The following is a 24,279-nucleotide window of genomic DNA, read 5'->3' as shown; positions in this document are numbered from 1 at the left end:
GTGAAAAGCGTGACGACCGCTCTCGCTGCATCAAATGAACACACCATCCAGCTCCCAAAGACAAGTCCTTGGAAGAAGGCACAAACACGAGGCTGTCAGGGTACGCCATCAATTTATTTTTTCAGGACACCTTCAATCCATGAGGTAGGATAAGAGATGCGTTTCGGCTTACAGAAAGCATTTGTCAATCTTAATGGCAACATTACACACACTTGCTATATAAACAATCTCACTTAATTATAATGAACATGGAAGACATACTTTCAGGTAAGCCAAACATACTGAGTAGCTCAAATACTAAAATAACATGTATATATAATGAAACAAACAAAGGTTGCAGGGACATTATAGTTAGGGTCAGATTTCACTCTTACAAAACCAGTGAAATTCGGAAGTTATAGTTACCTGAGCTAACTGTAACGTACTCCCCTGCAATGCACTGCTTATGACCTCACATATTACATCACTCATGACATGGTCAGTGACATCACTGATGACATCTCAAATGTAATCTCTGATGACATCTTCCAGAGAACCACTCACACCCCCAATCAACCTCTTGTACGCCCAATCATGCACCAGTACAACCACTGACATACCCATTCACAGACCTATACCAGTATTCACACACCCACTCACTCCTCCATAGAGCCACTTATTTACACATGGCCTCTGGGAGGTGTTGGTCCCCGGGGCTGCGGGGAGACCATGTGGCCTCCACATTTCTCTTGTGACCTGGTCCACCCTGTAGCCTATAGTATATTAAAAGAAGCGCAATGCTTTTTTGTTCCTGGGGGTCCCTCCCCCAAGAGACCTGGGGGGGTCAAGGTGTTTTTACCCTGCCCTCTTTTTTTTATTCATTTTTTCTTGTGACTTGGTTCTATGGTTCTACACAGTCACAAGATGGCTTCCAACACTTCCTGGTTTTAAGTGTTGGCAGCCAATCAGATCTCAGCACGAGATCGGGAGGGGTTGCGGTTCCTCTGCATCCTTATATAGACAACTGGAGATTTCTTTACATTTCTCCAAAACTACTGAACAGATTTTCACCTAAGATCAAAAAAGCACATCCTTGGACCCAACATCTACCTTCCTTCCAAATTTGGTGTAATTCTGTTCAGCAATTCGGGTTGTAGCCGTGTCTAAAGTCCTAAGGGCATTAACAAGGGGAAAACATGCCTATAAGTACCCCCTATGAACCAATTAACTCTACACAACTGCACTTTGTCACTCCACTCTATGCCACAGCTCTCTTTGCCCCTCTACACCACTCTAAAGTCCTAAGGGCATTAACAAGGGGAAACCATGCTTATAAGTACCCCCTATGAAACAATTAACTCTACACAACTGCACTTTGTCACTCCACTCTATGCCACAACTCTCTTTGCCCCTCTACATCACTCTACTATGTACTATTCTACATTACTCCACTCTATGCCATCTATATTATCACAGGTTGACACCGGCCGCCACGCGCCTCTTCTACACCATCCATAGTCGACACACCGACCACCTCAGGTCCATGTTCTTGTTGTATACACCGTCAGAAACTAGCTGGTTTTCTTCCACCCTGTTGGCTCGACCACACCTTGTGGCCATCATGGAGTTTAACGACCTGCTCATTGCTCGTAGAGCTATTGGTCCCTCTATTGTGTTACTGCTTTGGCCTATTGCTTGATTTATGTGTACTGATGTAACTCTTGCTTACCTGCTGTGTTCTTTATAGTCTTCATGCTACACTGCAAGTTATTAAAAAAATCTATCTTTTTTTAAAAATCCTCAAAGAGGAGAAACGTATGGACGACTTCGCCGAATGGGCAGGGGTGCTGGTTAAGTTGTCTGAATCCCCAGATACTAGACCACCTTGAACATAGAAGGCCTTCGCTTATATGAGGAAAAGTCAGAGGACGGAGGTGGTGTTAGCCCCTGGCGTGGAGTATGTGTTCGTAGTGTGGAAATGAAGTCTCCGAAATGTGAATGCATTATGTAGTGATATGTTACTCTCTATTTTGTTTATAATGTTAAATGAAAATTAATAAACCCAGTTAGAAAATGTTTCGCAGAAAACAAATACTCGAGTGAAGGTGGTTATTTGAGTTCAGTTCGGCTTTTCTTCGCACAGAGTTTTGTGGTTGGGTTCGGAACAGTGGGTCGTTTATGAGTTCATGTGAATTAGAGGCCTACATGGGTAAGATGCCCAAGGGGAGAAAGCGTGATGAGACGTAGAACTTAACACGGAGAGAGTAGAGTGATGAAAATAAAAGGCAGTTGTGTGTTTTTGAGGCATTATACAAAACGACAAAGAGTAACAGCTCAGCTTGTCTTACCCTCTTGTTTAAGCAAGCTAGTTTGCTCACTGCTTTTGTTTCCTTTTCGGACAATTTGAACGCACCCATGCAGCCGAGGTTGATTTAGTATTTTAACAAATCCTATTGCGTTAGTTTCCTCTCTAACCACTTTATTGATGTATAATTTACATTACATTTTTTAGCTGAGCATTAAATATTACCATCACGTAGTACTTTAAGATAGATCAACGTTAGGGAGAAGCTACCTCTATGGACATTTCATAACCATCTTTCAAGAAAATTTTAAAGTAGCTAAAAGTTATAAAGATTCAGAACTGTGGCCTGTGGATAGATATTGATGGAAGGGGAAGAGTAATAGCGTCGTATCCCACTGGACTTTGTTCATAAAGACAAACAGTAAACAGTGTGTTCTAGTTTTTAAAGGTCGTGTTGTGCTGCCCGAGCTAGCTGTCTGGTGCATGGCCCACGCGGCTGCAAGAGCAGATGCGTTCTTGCAAACAACCTGTGAAACTAAAACAGTGCGTTTGTGGTTTGTTCTGGTTTTAAGTGATTGGAGGTAGGCTCTCTAGAGCCGAGAGGAAATGCATGATTGATACCTAATAATGAGAACCACTTGTGGCGTTGACGCTAGCAGCTGCCTCCTGCTGCCCTGGCTCCTAACCTGTGTCTCTTTGATCCTTCCTTCGGTGCAGGCCTCTGTTCCTGGTGCCCGTCCAGAGATATCATGAATTCATCAGCGCGCTCCGGGCTCAAATTACGAGTTACTGCGTCACAGTTTGTGCTACGAGTGTTCTGCAGGATGCCGAAAGCCACCACTGGGAGGACAAGAAAGCCTTTTACGAGGTGCGAGGCTAAGTTTACTATCACTCCCTTTTACTCAAACATGCTTTACTGCCTGTCTTCGACGAGACTAATCCGAAGCATAATCTCAGGATACCTGCACATGGTGCTGGCTGAGGCTTGGATACAGAGCTCTTGAAGCCTTTTCATTAGTGCATGCTGTGCATCTAAAATGGCGGCCTTTGCAAAGGAATGATTGACCATGATAGCCCATTCAGTGGCGTAGCAAGGTCAGGTGGTACCGGGTGCGGATATATTTTGCCATTTTGTCACCCCCTCAGTGATGACACTTGTCACCCCCGACTTCACAAAATGGCAAAATTATGTGTTTAAAACACATATTTTTGTCACCCCCCTTAGTGATGACACCAAGGGTGGCCCGCAACCACCGTACCCCCTTTCCTACGCCACTGAGCCCATTGCCCGGTGCTACCCCAAGCCGGCTTCTAAGTGCTTTCAATTTGCAAGTGTTTGGGGCACATTAAGAAAAGGGTTTACTAAATATTGCTTTTTTATATTGATGCACTGAAACATCACACCCTTTTCTTTTCTCCTTTTACTTTTTCCCTTGTCTTTTCTACTTTCTTCTTGGTCTTATCCCTAATTTTTCCGAGTCAAGATGCTGCTATGATGAACAAACCCCTTACTGTTCTGCAAGAGTTTCATAATAGCACAATGCAGGTCAGCTGGCTAAGGATCCAATTTATGACTTATTGTTGGTATTCAAATGGGAATAAAGTTATTGCTTTAATCCTCGACTGCATTAAATATTGGATGTGGCAAAAAGAGTGGAATGCGCTATGCCTACTGTTGTAATTGGCAATAAGAGTTGAATTCGCTGTGCCATTTTTCATGGATAATGAAGGGGTTAAGAAAACTGAAAACAGGTGATTCAGGCTGTGGCACATGGGTAAAAGTTCAAGCTGTGGCACATAGGTAAGAGTGGGTATCATACGTGTTGGAACGACATTTCATAATAAAAGTAAAATGTTATAGGTGTAAGAGCATCATATATTTTTCTGTATTGGAGCCCATACCACTATCAAAATGATACAGCTACTATTGGAAAACAGAGCTTATAGGGCCAAATAAGGTAAAAATTAAACCAAAAAGTACATGCAGAATGAACAATCTGAGTCCATGGTGCTCAGAGGGTTTCAGGAAGGAAAGAAAAGTCTAGAGAACATCTAACTTGCATGAGCATGACATACTCAGGATCGAAGGTTACCATTGCACAGTAAACTACCATATACAACCAGTGGTGAAAACATGTTGACATATCAACCTATGGTGCACACACATATAATCAAGATTTAATAAAGATTTAACATTTGTCAAAATACTGACCTATCATGGGGGTTCCTGTCAGAGCAATTACCACAGTATCAAAGGATAATCAGTGAGGTTTGCTTTTCTGAAGAAAAGCTTCTCAGGTGCTACAAAGTGGTATTTTTACAGATTAGATCAGAGTGCCTTAAGGCTTTATTTGTATAATTTTTATAACACTGCCAGGCCTACTAATAATGAACTGTGATCTGACCTACATTTCTCCAATTTGCTAGTATTGTTTCGAGCCATGATGAAAATAAGTTTAGGAGACGGCCATCTCTGCTGCCCAGGTTCTAAATGTCTTAAATAGCATGGACTCCTAAACAGACGACAGTGGTGTAGAATGTAGACTTGAAGCCATTTTTTTAATACAACTCAGAAATCTTGGACCAAAAAGGTTTGATTTTTTTGCATTTGAAGGCCAGGTGTGGAAGGTCTCATTTCCGATTTGGGGGTGGCAGCAAGTGTAAGTGGAAAGAAGCAATGATTTAAGTAAATTCTCAGGAGCGCAGCAAAACCCATGAACATCTAGAAATCTAATTTGGTGTGGAGCTGGTAAAATTTTTTAGACAAATGTTTGATTTCATTGTCCCGAGGATATTGTGTGAAGATTTTATTATCTCAAATTCACCTACCATTTTTGTTGCATACGGGGCTGATTGTAGATTTAGTTCAAAGAAATTATAAAAATTGAACATTTCCGTGTGAGTCCAGGGTTCCACCGAAGTAGGCCAAGTCTGCTGTCCTTTTTATTGGCTTCCATGTAGATGAGTTGTAACTAAAGTTGGTTTTCATTCATTCAGCAATTGGTAGAGCAAGGGCCAATGAATAGCAGATATGTAAGGCCATCTCACGAATGCATCTAATATTCTCTGCATATGTGAAAAGTAGATTAACATCTCAGGAAGCCGAGAGCCAAAAGTTACCTGTAGGGATGGAAAAACAATAAGTTGAAGATTTACCCCTCCACTGAGCTGATCCAAATTAAGAGGTGGACAGTGGTGGTTGGTGATCTTTGCATGTGGTGTAATGCCCAGAATTCCAGGGAGAGAGAAGCAGGGCCGGTCTGGGGAGCCAAAAGCAGCTCTGGCAACAATGCTCAAACCAGCCCCACTCCCTTGATCTCCTCATGCCGTCTCTCTCATTCCATCCATTCATTCAGGCTCTCTTCCTCTCTGTCCTCCATCAATTTCTGATCGCTTTCTCTCTGCCTTTTCCCTCCCTCCCTTTCCCTTTCTGTTAAAGCCACCTATGCCTGTTGCTGTTCACCTTGGGGAGATGGGTAAAGTGGCAGAGGCACTACGAGCAGCTTTGAGCTTTCAAAAGAGCCCATCAAGGGCTCCAGGTAACCGGGAAATGCCCAATGGAATAGAAGGCCAATTCAGCAAGCAAGCCTGATTTCTTCTACGTGGGCCTAGAAAATAGACGGGTACTTTTCCCCTCCCACTAATTTAAAACAAGCATTTGTAATGCAATGGTTTCGCCTTTGGAAAAGTTAGAGCTATTGTCATTGTAAATGACAAAATTTGTATTTATGTGTTGGTTTTGAAAACAGATAAATAAATGGCATTGTCATTTACATTGCCATTAGCTTAATCTCTCGCAAATGTCAGACCTATTGCATTTGCACCCACACATACACACAGAGCCACACACACACACACACACACACAGAGCCAGCCGCACACACACAGAACCAGCCGCACACACAGACACAGCCAGCCGCACACACACACAGACACAGCCAGCCGCACACACACACACACACAGCCAGCCGCACACACACCCACACACACAGCCAGCTGCACACACACACACACAGCCAGCCACACACACACACACACAGCCAGCCGCACACACACACAGCCAGCCGCACACACACGCAGCCAGCCGCACACACACACATAGCCAGCCGCACACACACACACACATACACGTGTTACCATCCTTGTGGGGACTATGTGTGAATACCTGCCTTGTGGGGACTTACCTTTCCCAATGTTTTTAAAACACACAACTAACAGAAAAATGTTAAGAAAAAATTCATGATACAGGATCCTGCTTCAAATTTGCAAATATATTGTTATTTAATCGTGCGCACAGCACCATCCTTGTGGGGACTTGAACATGTGCTACCATCCTTGTGGGGACTTAGTCCGTAACACTATTTGTGATTGAATACAGTCGAAGGCACATGGCTAAATGTTTATTTTAGCAACAATATACACAAACAACATTGTAATATATTCATATATGAATTGCTGCATATATAACAGGGGTATACATTAAAGGCAGATTATTGTAATGTGCCCGAAAATATCATATCGTGCTTAATGAAAGACACTTAAAGCTGCATTTAACCTATTTATTAGTGCTTAAAATCTTAGAAGATAAGGGAACTAACACAAAGAAATTAACATATGGAACAAAGGAATATGATCAAGTGGAATCCAGAGCTTGAGTAGTTGCTTACATTTTTACCAAAATAGATGTTTAAGTCCCCACAGAGATACTGAAATAGTGAAGTAGTGTGTACATTTAAAGCTTGAATCCCATTATAAAGGGTGTGAAGCTAATGATGTTCAAGTCCACACAGAGGTTGCGTGCAATTATAGAAATGCTCAAGTCCCCACAGAGATAGCGTGTTATCATAGAGATGTTCAAGTCCCCACAGAGATGGTGTGTTATTATAGTGATGTTCAAGTCCCCACAAAGATAGTGTGTTATTATAGCAATGTTTAAGTCCCCACAAAGATAGTGTGTTATTATAGTAACGTTTAAGTCCCCACAAAGATAGTGTGTTATTATAGCAATGTTTAAGTCCCCACAGAGATAGTGTGTTATTATAGCAATGTTTAAGTCCCCACAGAGATAGTGGATGAAGGTGATTGTGTTTAAGTCCTCCTTAAAATAAGGCCCAATTTACAATGGTAAACTTAGACAAAAAGTCTAACTTTACTACTTTTCAAAATTCACAAAAACCCCATAAAGAGAATGTGAAGCTGATGATGTTCAAGTTGGAGCAAACAAAATGAGATGATGGACGGAGTGGTGAAACCTTTCAGTCACTCAGCCCCAGTTCCAGATCTGGGTTGAATCCATCATCGTTCTGTAGCTAACTTTGGCACCCCAAGTTCAGCCCCAGCTATATGCAAATCAGTCTTGGCCCTGTGCCTCATTGGAACAGTCCAGCTCAAACTGCCAAGCCAGGTCTTCCCTAGATCGAAAACATGCATCCTGGGACCGGTTCTGGGATAACACCCCCTCATCAGCCAGGCTAGCTTGAATCCAGTGATAAAATGAGCAAGGGACCCACGTCTGGGTCCCAACTTAGGGCAAACAAAACAAACACAAAGAGATGATGGACAGGGTAGTGAAACATTTCAGTCACTCAAATCCAGTCACAGATCTGGATTCAATCCATAATCGGTCTTTAGCTCACTTTGCCACGCCAGTTGAGACCCAGTTATATGTAAATACGTCTTGACCCTGTGCCTCATGGCACCCCCCTGGTGCTTCAAGTTGAAAAAGAGCTTGTGTTTAGTTACTTGAATGCTCAAGTCCCCACAGAGATAGTATTTTTTTATAGTGATGTTCAAGTATTATAGTTTTTTTTAAGCCCATACAAATTCAGAGTGTTATTATAGTGATGTTTAAGTCCCCACAGAGATAGTGCACAAAGATGATTGTGTTTAAGTCCTCATTAAAATAGGGCCCGATTCACAATGGTTAACTTAGACAAAAAATCTAACTTTTGTACTTTTCAGTTTCAACAATGTAAACTTAGACCAAAAGTTTAACTTTACTACTTTTCAGTATTCACAAAGCCCCATACAGAGAATGCAAAGCTGGTGATGCTCAAGCCAAAACAGAGCTTGTGTGTAATTAAATGAATGTTCAAGTCCCCACAGAGATGGTGTGTGATTATAGACATGCCCAGGTCCCCACAGAGATAGTGTGTGTAATTATAGACATGCCCAGGTCCCCACAGAGATAGCGTGTGAATACAGACATGCCCAGGTCCCCACAGAGATAGCGTGCGAATATAGACATGCCCAGGTCCCCACAGAGATAGTGTGTGATTATAGACATGCCCAGGTCCCCACAGTGATAGTGTGTGAATTTAGAGATGTCGAGGTCCCCACAGAGATGTTGTGTGACTATAGTATTACCACGGTTGACAAAGAGAATGTGTGTGATTACAGACATGCCCAGGTCCCCACAGTGATAGTGTGTGAATTTAGAGATGTCGAGGTCCCCACAGAGATAGTGTGTGATTATAGACATGCACAGGTCCCCACAGAGATAGTGTGTGATTATAGACATGCCCAGGTCCCCACAGAGATAGTGTGTGATTATAGACATTCCCAGGTCCCCACAGAGATAGTGTGTGATTATAGACATGCACAGGTCCCCACAGAGATAGTGTGTGATTATAGACATGCCCAGGTCCCCACAGAGATAGTGTGTGATTATAGACATGCCCAGGTCCCCACAGTGATAGTGTGTGATTATAGAGATGTCTTGGTCCCCACAGAGATGTTGTGTGACTATAGTATTACCACGGTTGACAAAGAGAATGTGTGTGATTACAGATATGCCCAGGTCACCACAGAAATAGAGTATGATTAAAGACATGCCCAGTTCCTCGCAGAGATAGTGTGTGTTTATAGACATGCCCAGGTCCCCACAGAGATAGCGTGTGATTAAAGGGATGCACAGGAATAGCACACAGAGATAGTGCATGATTGTACTCATGAACAAGTCCTCCCAAATATATTTTGTGATTACAGTGACATTTCAGTCCCCACAGTGATAATGTGTGATTACCGTCATATTCAAGTCTCCACAGGGATGTGTGTATTGATAGGTATGTTGAAAAACCCACACCGATCGTATTAATACAGATCGCATTAGTCAGTACGAGTAAAGTGTTTCATGGGTGGAGTTTGGGTGTTCCCATGCATCCACCCATATATTCTGGCACACTCCCAGATTTACCATGACAAGTAAACCTGGGGATGCATTAACATTGTATGCCTTCCTGATAGAGGCGTCCCATGCATCCACCCATATATTCTGGCACACTCCCAGATTTACCACGACAAGTAAACCTGGGGATGCATTAACATTGTATGCCTTCCTGATAGAGGAGTCCCATGCATCCACCCATATATTCTGGCACACTCCCAGATTTACCACGACAAGTAAACCTGGGGATGCATTAACATTGTATGCCTTCCTGATGAGGCGTCCCATGCATCCACCCATATATTCTGGCACACTCCCAGATTTACCACGACAAGTAAACCTGGGGATGATTTAACATTGTATGCCTTCCTGATAGAGGCGTCCCATGCATCCACCCATATATTCTGGCACACTCCCAGATTTACCACGACAAGTAAACCTGGGGATGATTAACATTGTATGCCTTCCTGATAGAGGCGTCCCATGCATCCACCCATATATTCTGGCACACTCCCAGATTTACCACGACAAGTAAACCTGGGGATGCATTAACATTGTATGCCTTCCTGATAGAGGCGTCCCATGCATCCACCCATATATTCTGGCACACTCCCAGATTTACCACGACAAGTAAACCTGGGGATGCATTAACATTGTATGCCTTCCTGATAGAGGCGTCCCATGCATCCACCCATATATTCTGGCACACTCCCAGATTTACCACGACAAGTAAACCTGGGGATGCATTAACATTGTATGCCTTCCTGATAGAGGAGTCCCATGCATCCACCCATATATTCTGGCACACTCCCAGATTTACCACGACAAGTAAACCTGGGGATGCATTAACATTGTATGCCTTCCTGATAGAGGCGTCCCATGCATCCACCCATATATTCTCGCACACTCCCAGATTTACCACGACAAGTAAACCTCGGGATGCATTAACATTGTATGCCTTCCTGATAGAGGCGTAAAAAGGAAAAATATCTTTATATCTTGTTTGTTCAGAATACAGCACACTTAGAAAGAGGAAAATGCATCTAAGGATTGCCTCTTTGCAGGAAGGTGTCCCTTCCTCAATAAAAACAATCTTTCCTGCAACACAGGCACCTTTTCACTGAAAGGTGCCTGCGTTGGCGCTAAGTAGCACATAAAATAATCCCGGTTTTATGGTACTTATTTTTTTACATTTCCGTCTGTATTTATCCATATTTATAACTATGTATTCATGCTTGAATGTCTACTATGTTTCAGTGCTGTAAACACCCGCAAAAGAGAAATTAAAGCACTTTTAAGAAAATATGCACTTTTCAGTATCAACCTTGTGCATATCTACTGCTGTTAAAGCTTCTTTACTAAAATTCCTTTCTTTTTTTGCTCCCCTACCTATCAATCTACACAGATATGTGCCTGGCAGTCATGGTAGACAGTATTTAGAATTACTCAAAAAGTAACACAATGTCTGTTTTTATCCACATTTAAAAATAAACACAGACAAGAAAATAAATGTTTTCAGTCTGTATTTATCTGTTAAAATCAGTAAAAACTGTAAACCGGTAGCCTTACACATAATGCACCAGCACGGTGAGAAAGCAGCAATGCGCATAGTATTTATAACAATGACCCATTCCTGCCCTCTCCATTTGATGCAGTGCAGCATGTTGTCCTGCTGCTTTGCGCTACATCAAATCTTGATAAATTTGACCCTAAGTCTGAAAGTTGGAAACTTCACCGTGACTTCATCCAACGGCTCAACGAAAACGACGCCTCCTCTTTGGACACCATTGGCTGCCTTGCCCAGCTGAACTTTAACTTCAAAAATTCTTCTAAATTCGAAGGTAAATGGAGACACAGCCCACTCAACTTCTTGTATCCAAAGTGTGGTCCTCAATGAGATGCCCACTGTTGGTGTTTTGAACATTTAGGCACTCTTCTTCACTTTAAAATTTACAAATTCATAACTCTCATTCTACTGCTAAAACATAAATATAAACGTAGGATAATATTCGTCCCATTTCAGAAATTTCTCCATTACCATTACCTGGTGGACCATTTTTAATGTGTTTTTAACATGATTCTTGAACAGCCAACCTGTCAATGATCTTTCTCCTCATGCATCAACCAATTTGGAGATACTTTGAAAGACTGCATACAAGTGGCTTCACTAATGTGTTTTCTCAATAGCCGTAATGCCTCTGCTTGTTGAGTTACCCCCATGTAATGGCAAATCCCTATTATCCCCTTCCTCCTGGGATTTTTTATATGCTGCATAAAAGAATAGAAGATGAGCCATTCTTTCATCTGGCAAATTACATGCCGGCATAGCGCTGGACAGGCGGTATATGTTCTACCGTTTGGAACAAAAACCACAGAGTTAAAGACCTCTGTCTGAATTTTACAAATAACTAACTAGCCACTAGGAGAGTAATAAAGTAAAAATAGCGTTAATGAGAACCAGTACATTTAAAATACAGAAAGGCTACAGTTAGGAACTTCTGAGTCAGGAATTAGTCATTTGGTTCTTTGGCACAGTATTTCAATGTGTTTTTGGATAGTGTTCTTTAGATAGTGGTTGGAAGTTCATCCTGTCTTTGTATTTCACTTCAAAGTCAAGTAATTTTAGCATTCACCACACACTTCTAAAGCACAGGATTTTACATTGGTAAGAAATACCAAGTGTTACACCACTTTACCACCTTTTGATTTGAAATCTAGCCACAAAGAGAACATGATCACCTATTTAAAAAAAGACCTATAGAACTTCCCCGTGACCCTATTCCATTAACTCTGCAACTTAGGTTGTCAATAGCCTTTTATTTTGCAATAAACACTCCCATCATTGATAATAAAACCCAACTTAGATCGAAAGACTGATTAAAGACATGCCCAGTTCCTCGCAGAGATAGTGTGTGTTTATAGACATGCCCAGGTCCCCACAGAGATAGCGTGTGATTAAAGGGATGCACAGGAATAGCACACAGAGATAGTGCATGATTGTACTCATGAACAAGTCCTCCCAAATATATTTTGTGATTACAGTGACATTTCAGTCCCCACAGTGATAATGTGTGATTACCGTCATATTCAAGTCTCCACAGGGATGTGTGTATTGATAGGTATGTTGAATAACCCACACCGATCGTATTAATACAGATCGCATTAGTCAGTACGAGTAAAGTGTTTCATGGGTGGAGTTTGGGTGTTCCCATGCATCCACCCATATATTCTGGCACACTCCCCGATTTACCATGACAAGTAAACCTGGGGATGCATTAACATTGTATGCCTTCCTGATAGAGGCGTCCCATGCATCCACCCATATATTCTGGCACACTCCCAGATTTACCACGACAAGTAAACCTGGGGATGCATTAACATTGTATGCCTTCCTGATAGAGGAGTCCCATGCATCCACCCATATATTCTGGCACACTCCCAGATTTACCACGACAAGTAAACCTGGGGATGCATTAACATTGTATGCCTTCCTGATGAGGCGTCCCATGCATCCACCCATATATTCTGGCACACTCCCAGATTTACCACGACAAGTAAACCTGGGGATGATTTAACATTGTATGCCTTCCTGATAGAGGCGTCCCATGCATCCACCCATATATTCTGGCACACTCCCAGATTTACCACGACAAGTAAACCTGGGGATGATTAACATTGTATGCCTTCCTGATAGAGGCGTCCCATGCATCCACCCATATATTCTGGCACACTCCCAGATTTACCACGACAAGTAAACCTGGGGATGCATTAACATTGTATGCCTTCCTGATAGAGGCGTCCCATGCATCCACCCATATATTCTGGCACACTCCCAGATTTACCACGACAAGTAAACCTGGGGATGCATTAACATTGTATGCCTTCCTGATAGAGGCGTCCCATGCATCCACCCATATATTCTGGCACACTCCCAGATTTACCACGACAAGTAAACCTGGGGATGCATTAACATTGTATGCCTTCCTGATAGAGGAGTCCCATGCATCCACCCATATATTCTGGCACACTCCCAGATTTACCACGACAAGTAAACCTGGGGATGCATTAACATTGTATGCCTTCCTGATAGAGGCGTCCCATGCATCCACCCATATATTCTCGCACACTCCCAGATTTACCACGACAAGTAAACCTCGGGATGCATTAACATTGTATGCCTTCCTGATAGAGGCGTAAAAAGGAAAAATATCTTTATATCTTGTTTGTTCAGAATACAGCACACTTAGAAAGAGGAAAATGCATCTAAGGATTGCCTCTTTGCAGGAAGGTGTCCCTTCCTCAATAAAAACAATCTTTCCTGCAACACAGGCACCTTTTCACTGAAAGGTGCCTGCGTTGGCGCTAAGTAGCACATAAAATAATCCCGGTTTTATGGTACTTATTTTTTTACATTTCCGTCTGTATTTATCCATATTTATAACTATGTATTCATGCTTGAATGTCTACTATGTTTCAGTGCTGTAAACACCCGCAAAAGAGAAATTAAAGCACTTTTAAGAAAATATGCACTTTTCAGTATCAACCTTGTGCATATCTACTGCTGTTAAAGCTTCTTTACTAAAATTCCTTTCTTTTTTTGCTCCCCTACCTATCAATCTACACAGATATGTGCCTGGCAGTCATGGTAGACAGTATTTAGAATTACTCAAAAAGTAACACAATGTCTGTTTTTATCCACATTTAAAAATAAACACAGACAAGAAAATAAATGTTTTCAGTCTGTATTTATCTGTTAAAATCAGTAAAAACTGTAAACCGGTAGCCTTACACATAATGCACCAGCACGGTGAGAAAGCAGCAATGCGCATAGTATTTATAACAATGACCCATTCCTGCCCTCTCCATTTGATGCAGTGCAGCATGTTGTCCTGCTGCTTTGCGCTACATCAAATCTTGATAAATTTGACCCTAAGTCTGAAAGTTGGAAACTTCACCGTGACTTCATCCAACGGCTCAACGAAAACGACGCCTCCTCTTTGGACACCATTGGCTGCCTTGCCCAGCTGAACTTTAACTTCAAAAATTCTTCTAAATTCGAAGGTAAATGGAGACACAGCCCACTCAACTTCTTGTATCCAAAGTGTGGTCCTCAATGAGATGCCCACTGTTGGTGTTTTGAACATTTAGGCACTCTTCTTCACTTTAAAATTTACAAATTCATAACTCTCATTCTACTGCTAAAACATAAATATAAACGTAGGATAATATTCGTCCCATTTCAGAAATTTCTCCATTACCATTACCTGGTGGACCATTTTTAATGTGTTTTTAACATGATTCTTGAACAGCCAACCTGTCAATGATCTTTCTCCTCATGCATCAACCAATTTGGAGATACTTTGAAAGACTGCATACAAGTGGCTTCACTAATGTGTTTTCTCAATAGCCGTAATGCCTCTGCTTGTTGAGTTACCCCCATGTAATGGCAAATCCCTATTATCCCCTTCCTCCTGGGATTTTTTATATGCTGCATAAAAGAATAGAAGATGAGCCATTCTTTCATCTGGCAAATTACATGCCGGCATAGCGCTGGACAGGCGGTATATGTTCTACCGTTTGGAACAAAAACCACAGAGTTAAAGACCTCTGTCTGAATTTTACAAATAACTAACTAGCCACTAGGAGAGTAATAAAGTAAAAATAGCGTTAATGAGAACCAGTACATTTAAAATACAGAAAGGCTACAGTTAGGAACTTCTGAGTCAGGAATTAGTCATTTGGTTCTTTGGCACAGTATTTCAATGTGTTTTTGGATAGTGTTCTTTAGATAGTGGTTGGAAGTTCATCCTGTCTTTGTATTTCACTTCAAAGTCAAGTAATTTTAGCATTCACCACACACTTCTAAAGCACAGGATTTTACATTGGTAAGAAATACCAAGTGTTACACCACTTTACCACCTTTTGATTTGAAATCTAGCCACAAAGAGAACATGATCACCTATTTAAAAAAAGACCTATAGAACTTCCCCGTGACCCTATTCCATTAACTCTGCAACTTAGGTTGTCAATAGCCTTTTATTTTGCAATAAACACTCCCATCATTGATAATAAAACCCAACTTAGATCGAAAAGTCCCCAGTAATTATCGGCTCATACCATGTTATCCCAAACTGAGCTAGCTCATTGAGAACCCAGTAGGATCACCATTGCAAGTGTACTGCAACCAATACCAGTTATAAAATAATATCTCTCACTGTGGATTCCACCCAACGACTGGACAGTACTACTGACTATTAGTGAATTTTCAGAATGATAACAGACAGAGGGGCATATGTACAAGCCCCTATCGCCACCACAATATCACTTTTTCTGACGTTGTGGTGGCGTTAGGGGCTTAGCCTTATTTACCAGGCAGGGTTAAGCCACTTAACGTGGCTTAACGCTGCCTGGTAAATAAGGCCCCCTTTTATGCTATTTTTAGTGTGAAAGGTTTGGGCAGTGGGTGTTCGGGCGTTCCACGGCAACACCCATTGATTTTGACGCTGCCCCCTATGTACAAGGGCAGCGTACATAGGAGGCAGCACCAAAATTAATACTAGGGAAAACCTGGTCTTAACTTGGAAAAACGAGGAGAAATGCATTATTTTTCCTCGATTTTGCATTTTCCATGTGTGCTGCCTTGTGTAGGTCCCCCTTCCTGTACTTGAACAATCTGTAAAATAATGTCAAATATGAGGTGCTGAACAAAATAAAATGTGTGCAGCACCAGTAGTGACTATTACAGAAACAAGGATGTGATAGGAACTTGCAGAACATAAGGACAGTCACCAATGGAGATAAAGAGACTTCGTCAGATCTGCAAAATGTTTTTGTCTGGCATCGAAGGCACTGTTAAAAGCAATTGGGGCACATTTATGATAGGCTTGCATTGCGTTTGCACCACCAACATGGTACATGCAAGGCACAAACTGCTAAGTCAGATTTTTGAAGCCATGGAAAGCCACATTGCATGGCCCTGAGTGGCTCCAAAAACCTGGAGTAACGCAAATTGCGAATTGCTGCATCGCGTCACTCTGCCCTGGGAAGGCGTTGCATGGATGTTCCCATGCAACTCCCATGGTTTTTGATGCAGCACAAGATTTACCAAAACTGGTAAACCTGGGAATGCACCAAAACAGTATGCCTTTCCAGGGGTGGCACAACAAGTGGAAATATCTCTATTAAATAGGGGAGGGGGGAGGAAAGCGCAGCTGGGAGGCGGGACCTGGACAGCTGGGCAAGCAACCGGTATTAGTGCAACCAGCAAGCAGGGAGAGAGGCAAAAAAAGTTGAAGGCACAGTTGAATAGCATTGAGTAAGTGGCATACAATCAAATAGCTTAGAGTGGAGTGGAGTGCATAAAGCTGTGGCTTGTAAAGTGAGGTGACAGAGTACAGTGGCACAGAGTGGAGTGGAATACTGTAGAGTTGAGTGGGGTAGAGAGGAATACCAAAGAGTGCAGTGGCGTACAGTGGAGTGGTGTTGAGTGGGGTAGCGTAAAATGGAATACTGTAGAGTGGAGTGGTGTAGGGTGGAATACAGTGAAGTGGCATACAGTGGAGTGGTGTACATTACAGGCTCACGGAGGCAGATGCCGGGGGGGCTTTAGTGTGGAGCCTGCGGGTTGGCTTTATGCATGGTAATAGAATATTACTTCGCATTGTTTTCAAACATAGAAATTCCTTGAAAAAAGAAAGGTTAAAGCAACATTATAGTTAGGTGTGGGAAAAATATCTGTTTGTTTTTTTTAAACGTAGAAATTCACTGGACTAACGTTATAGTTAGGTGAATATATCAGTCACAACATTAACATTTTGAACTCAGAAAAACATAGAAACTCATCAGCTATATGTAGCAGGGCTAACTAAAACCTGCGCCCTCACCCCCCCCCCCCCACACCAAGCACTGCTATGGCCTCACATATTGCATCATTTATGATATGTTCTACATCATCATTTATGTTCCCCTATAGATTACATACTTTTAGTCCTAGTTTGTGGCACCCTGTGTCCAAAGTATTTATTTAGATCCCCATTAATAGCTGAACATGCTCACTGGCAAGAACCATCAGTCACTTCCTACAATCTGGTCTATTTATGAATGACTAATAACTGCACATATATAACGAAGCACTGATCCAATGGTCTTTTCTATAATCCAATACGCTATATAGTATTCATATGCAAACTGATAAAAAGTGTTTACATTTAATTATCAGCCTTAACAAAAGAAAATAGCTTTGTTTGACATCCAAACATCAATACATTGTTGCCCACTCATGGTGTCAGGTCTGATTGCATCACCACTACCTCAAGACTACCATCAGCGTAGGATACAATGCTGAGCCCATGCTGTCCTACGATGGTGGCAAGGAGGGTCATGTAGATGTTGAAGAGCGTGGGGCTGAGTGGGGTACTCCGCAGTTGATATCGATGGGTTCGGAGAGGAAGGGAGGGAGTCTGATCCGCTGGGTTCGGCCCGAAGAGAAAGGATTGGATCCAGTCGAGGGCGGCTCCTTGTATCCCTGCGTCGTGAAGTCTGGCTGCGAGGTGTGCGGTCTGAAATGGTTTTGAAGGCTGTGGAGAGGTCCAGAAGGACGAGGGCCGCATTGTGTCCCTGGTCGAGTAGTGTGAGGATGTCATCAGTGGTGGTGAGGAGGGCGGTCTCGGTACTGTGGTTGTGGCGGTATCCAGACTGGGAGGCATCCAGGGTGGAGTTCTCTTCGATGAAGGCGGTCAGTTGGGCATTTACATGTCTCTCTGTGACTTTGGCCGAGAAGGTGAGGAGAGAGATGGGCCAGTAGTTTTTCAGGTCAGTTGGGTCAGCCGTCGGTTTCTTGAGGAGGGGTTTAACCTCCCCCCGCTTCCAGTCATCTGGGTAGATGCCAGATAAGAAGGAGGCGTTTACGGTCCATCCTACTTCAGGTCAGATGGCGGCGGCGGACCTTTGGTATATATGCAGTGGACAGGGGTCCGTAGGGTCTCCTGAGTGGGTTTTCTTCATGGTCGTGGTGATGTGTTAAACGGTGGTGGGGTTCGAAGTCATGATGGATGGCTTATCAGCGGAGTTGGGGGGGTGGTGTTCAGCATTTGTTCACTGAAGTAGTCGTAAAGGACCTTGATCTTCAGGTGCATGTAGGCGCTGAGCTCGTCGCCGAGTTCCTGGGAAGGTGTGATGTCCGTGGCTTCGCTGGGGGGTTATGTAAACTGCTGTATGACGTTCAACAGTTCCTTCGAGTTGGTCATGTTGGTCTGGATCTTGTCTCTTATGAAGGTCCGTTTGGTGTCTCTTATGCGCTGGTGATATTCCTTCAGGGCACTCCTGTGGTTGTTCTGTGCTTCCGTGGTATTCTGGTTTCGCCAAGTTTTCCCTAGGTGTATGCAGCAGCGTCTGGCTTCTTGTAGTTCTCTGGTGAATCAGGCGGCCTTCAGAGGGCGTTATTTGGCGGGGAGGGGTGCAAGCTTGCCAGCGCAGTGGGAGATCCAGTGGTGAAGTTCTATGGCTGCGACATTGGAGTCGATAGTGGTGATGGGGGGATCTTGGAGGAGGGTGGTGTTGAGGTGTTCCTCTGTGACCTTGCTCCAGTTTCTTTGTGGTGGGTGCGGTGCGGGCTTGGGTCCATTGGTGGTGCTGACGGTGAAGTGGATGCAATGGTGGTCCGTCGAAGGGGGCTGGGTGGTGTGGCTGAAGCGGATGTTTGTCCCTCCCCCATTGGGTCGAGGGTGTTTCTGGCTTTGTGAGTGGGCGTGTTGACCAGCTGCTTCAGACTTAGGTTGGGAAAGTTATCGAGGAGAGTGGTGGAGTCGGGGTTGTCACTGTTGTCGAGTTGGAAATTCAGGTCCCCGAGTAGGCTGTAGCCCATGGAGGTGATGGTGTGGGGTGCGGCGAGCTCGACTATGGTAGTTGCGGAGTGGGTGTGAGGTCCCGGCGGTCTGTATATGAGGGTGCCACATCATGTAGTCCTGGGGAATGTCTGGATCTGGAAGTGGAGGTGTTCTGTGTTGGAGTGGGGGTCACTCGTGCTGGATGTGGAGAGTTGGAGGGCAGTCTTGTGTGCGATGGCGAGTCCTCCTCCTGGGCGGTCCTTTCTCTGGATCTTGTAGCCGTCTGGGATGGGCGTGTCAATGTCAGGGCTGGAGGTGGCGTTGGTCCAGGTTTCCGTGAAGAAGGGGACGGGACGTTGGGCGAGAGGATGTGTATCCGGTCCCAGATCTCTATGGCGTGTCAGTGCAGGGAGCACACGTTGAGAAGAATGCATGTGAGAGTTTTGACGGTGTGTGCATTATGCAGGTCGACGGCGTGTCTTCCGGGGTTGAGTGCGTGGAGTGCGGCGGAGTTGTAACGGTGGGGTCCCAGAGATCCATGGTTCCTGGCACTGGCCGTGGTCGGGTCATGGAAAGGAGCAGACAGGCTTGCCTTGGGCGTGCCTTCGGCACCCCAGAGGCGCGCCTGCTGCTCGTGTCCTCTGCGCATCCGCGCAGCATCCACCATTAAGGAGAGGGGGTGGGACGATCAGCTGATAGGCCGGATGGGCAAAGGAGGGGGGTGGGACGTAGGTGCACAGCGGCGGGAGAAATGAAGCGGGAGACATCTCAGCAGTAAAGACACAACAATAAGCAAGCAGAAGCGAGACACAACAATAATCACAGCAGTCAAGACACAATAATAATGAAACAGCCAAGTGCGAATTAAATAATATACTTAGCGGCGGTGACTGGCATGCAGGGGTCTCGAACCCCTCTCAGGAGGATGAGAGGAGGCTTCGGTGGCAGGGAAATTGGCGCGGAGCTGCTGGGGAGAGAGTGTGTCCTCGACCAGAGAAGTCAAAATCTACCTAAACCCACAGCAAGGCTCACACCAATATTGCTCCAGCACATATTCCAGCCCACCACCACAGATGCATCTTCCATCCCTACAAATGAAAGTTCCATGATTCACGAAAACTCCACTTGGAGGCATTATCTATCCAAGCCAACAAGCGTTGAAACTCCACTCCAAATAATAATGTTTCTAAAACATATCACCTTCAAGGCTCTAAACGTTGTCTGCTCTAATGTCAGACCCTTAAGTGATAAAGCACTGGCATAAAAGACATACCTACATGTATACCAGCATCTACACATTCAAAATAATGTGGCCAGGCCACATACCAGGGCACACCATACCACATTGCAACTAAATTAAACTATTCTAACTATTATCTCTTCCTATAGTCAGTCTGTATGGCTTGAGTGCTACAATGGCTCTTCAGTGACAGTTGCATGGTTACCGTACTAGAAAACATAAAATATCTACCACAGTTAAGCTCCTCCTTCAACCTCAACTGCAGCAACTGTTTATGCTGGTCACATTAAAACAATCTAAAGCTTGCAATCCCACCAGATTTTAATTCCAGTGCCAGCAGCCAATGCCTACTAGCTGTTGAGTATGGGTTGCTAACAAACAATGTGAAACTAAATATGTCAGAATCTGAGATGCTTGCCTTTGGTAAATGGCCTACCTATACGGGTCCATCATCTACCCAGAGGAGTTTGGTGTGCCTCCTAACAAGTCACACTTAGTAAAGATAAAACGTTTAGGGGGTTTATGAAATTCAAGCAAATTACATGTGGTTCATTGTACACAAATAGATGCTGACATAGAGGTTTCCCTTAACTAGACCACCATACATTTCAATGTACTTTAGGTTATTAAAATAGTATCTCTAATTGAGCATATTGAATTATGTTCCCTTATTTATGGAAACTACTGCTGCATGTTTGTGCTCAGCAAACATTCAAGTAGCAACACAACTTTTTTCCTAAAGCTATTTTGCACCAATTGGCAGACACACAGCGATAAAATAGCTTTGCTCAAAATGCCCTGTATAATACGTGAAAGGGACATTACAAATATGTCACCGTGCAAACACAGCTAGGATCTAGGGAAAGTTAAACCTTGTAAAATAGCCTAACTCGACTTTGCATCAAATCATGTGACAAAAGTAAGCCCAAACAAAAGGCCATGTGGAATATTGTGCCATATTCCAATGTGTAAAACGTATACTATTCACAAAATTATCCGACTTCAATTTGTGCAGTTGCAATTCAGTTAATATTTATGCTGGGGGGAATCTTGCATTCCAGACACAGCTGGATGTCCTTTGAGCTGTACCATAATGATTACACTCACAATAACCAGTCTTTCTTCAGTGAGCACCCCTGATTACATCAATGGGGCATGGCTCTCCGTAGACCTGGTGGTTTAATTCTTTACCATTTAGCACAGTTCAGGATCGTGATTATTTTATACACCACTGTGCCATGCTGTAGCGGCTCATATAGGGCGTGCTGCTGGGCGCTGACATAGGGCGGGAGAGGGGCAGGGTGGGGAGTAGTAAAATTTAGAATACGGTCGATTTCAGGTTTAGCACATTTAAGTGTTTGTAATGAAAATGTTGTTACATGTGGCTCTGCCATAGCAGAAGCAAAGAGCATTTGGGAGCAACAATGTGGGTAATATTTGCACATGCCAGGGTGAATTAAATCAGCACTGAGAAATCATTAAAAAAAATGAGTTGATGAAGTTTCTCTATTAAGAGCGTACTTGAAGACACTAACTGTTAAAATTAAGACGATAAACTCACATGGAAAATGTAAAGAGGCACATAGGTTTCAAGGAAATGGGAGACCACAGACTGTCACGAGTTCTCAAAACACTGGGATACTCTGAGCCTTTTGCAGATGGCTAAAAACGATTGGCAAAGCCAAATTACCCCCTTTAGGCCAGACCAATGCTTGTTTATAAATAGCTGATGCTTTTTGCTATTAGGGGGTTGATTAATTTTCAGAAGCGCATCCCACCTCAATAAGACCCAAAGAGAAGATGGTGATGACTGAAATGTTCAAGGGAAAAATTATGATTAGCAGCCAAAATATGAATTTAAAGGGGTTTTCCTTATGAAACAAAACAAGAATTAAACTTTCTGTGCTTGTGCCGGTGAAGTCACTCTGCTGTTCTGTTTAATACATGCATTGGTACAGGGTGCTTAGCTCTCATCAACTCGTAGGTTCCCTTGACTATAATGCAAACCTGACCAAAGGGTATTACATTGATGCGCTGTTTTTTTCTTTCTAAAGCCGAGTGAGAGAAAGTGATTTCCCCAGATTTTATCTAAGGTATAACTTCCAAAATCAGCTGCTCTTGCCTGCATAGGAATAATGCTGCACTGCATTTTGCTGAACTTAAAAACAATACTTTTGTAAAGTTTAAGCTGTGAGCACATTCCCCAACACACTTTGTCAGATCTTCATCCTTCAGCCTTTCCGGCGAGTCACACCTGCTGCTGTTTACTCCTGGCTTCCTGCTCCCTTCACCAATGTGTGTGCTTAGGATGCAGGAGAGCCCATCCCCCCTGTCTCTAACAGTCACGGCCTGGAGCTGTCATCACCAAAGCTGGATACTTGAGCCTTGGTTTTTTTTTTTGTTGTTTTTTTTTTAAAACCTTTATTCAGAAAATAAGGAGATACATGTGCAGGCCCACAACCACCATGGCCGGCCGCAAAGACAATAATTAGGAGCAGGAGAAACTTAGGCCAATCAACAATCAGGATATTTCAAGGTATACCAGACGTGGCTGTGAGTTCGCAACACAGGATAGGAGCTTTTCATTTTTAAATTTTAGAAGAAGAGTAGGGGCTGCAACAACAAGGACATCACACCTTACAGGAGAAATACACAAAAGAGACGAGGGGGACGTACCCCACGTACAGTCGGAGATAGGCTATGACTACAGCAACTATGTAATCTATGCAGCCGCGGCAGTAAAACTGGGCAATAAGCAATACTACGGAAAGCAACATTTCTAAGTATCATCCTAGAGAGCCCACCCCCCAAGAACAGAGAAACACAGGCTTGTTGAGATGCCAGAAAAAGAAAAAAGGTGCAAGACCAAGAGACAGCCAACCCTACTAAAGAGGAAAGAACCCTCCCAAAGCCGGAAAAGAGCGATAGGGACCATAGAACAAAACAAACTAAAATAACAACCCCCCCCACACCCGCCACCCTGCACCCCTGTAATGGCTATGGCCTAACCCACTAACAGCATGCCTGTCGCCCCGGAACTGCCCCACAGAAGGGAAAAAGTACAAGAAATGGAGGAGGAGAGAAACAGACACACTCCCAGACACCCGGTACCCCCCGCCGGCAGTGACCTCCCCAAGGCACAATCATCGTCAATCAAAGCAAACATTCGGCATTATCACGGGGAGGACAATCACCAATAAGAAACCCCCCCACCCCACCCCAGGCCCGGTGAGATACTCGGTGCAATCCCCGCAAAAGTGAACTGAGAGATCCCAGGAAAGTAGAAGTCAACCCTGCAAGTACCACGAGGAGACCCATCGCCAAAGTCACAACAAATGCGATCAGAGAGAGCGTCTCAGGTAGTCCAAAGCAGTGGCAAGGAGCAAGAACAACTCAAAGTCGGAATCAGCCCTGACCAGTGCGAATCCTTTCCGGAGCACGCGCCAACCAAGCCACAGCCGACCAGAGGCAGACAAAACGTCCACGACAGTCTGAGGCACTAAAGATGGAACAAAGTCCGGACACAAAATGTCGGCCTCCGTTATACAGACGGGTCGGGACAAAGAAAAATGGCAGTCCCTCTTGACAGGACCCTGAGATTCGGCATTGACGATCAGAACCTCCAGCGACGATACTCCATCGGATAGGAAACGTGAAGGGAAGACCAGGCACTGTAGCGGGTGAAGGAGAAGTGAGGCCGACTCCCAAAGATGCGAAGTCGGGCTGCCGCTCGGGCACCTTAAGATGGCGGGTCAAATCGCTCGAC

General features: G+C 43.7%; 1 protein-coding gene across 1 annotated transcript in view; it reads left to right on the top strand.

Annotated features, from left to right (window-relative positions):
* The window catches only part of KIAA0825 (KIAA0825 ortholog), a 2,177,598-nt gene that overhangs the window by 789,884 nt on the left and 1,363,435 nt on the right, over positions 1-24,279 (top strand). The window contains exon 9 of the mRNA XM_086960919.1: positions 3,002-3,152. Within this exon, the coding sequence (XP_086817045.1) occupies positions 3,002-3,152 (151 nt within the window). The remainder of the gene's footprint in view (positions 1-3,001; positions 3,153-24,279) is intronic.

Source organism: Lissotriton vulgaris, chromosome 3_1 (assembly GCF_964263255.1).
Source record: "Lissotriton vulgaris chromosome 3_1, aLisVul1.2, whole genome shotgun sequence".
NCBI lineage: Eukaryota > Metazoa > Chordata > Amphibia > Caudata > Salamandridae > Lissotriton > Lissotriton vulgaris.
The sequence above is the reverse complement of the archived record's forward strand: the minus strand, read 5'-3'. Positions and strand labels throughout refer to the sequence as shown.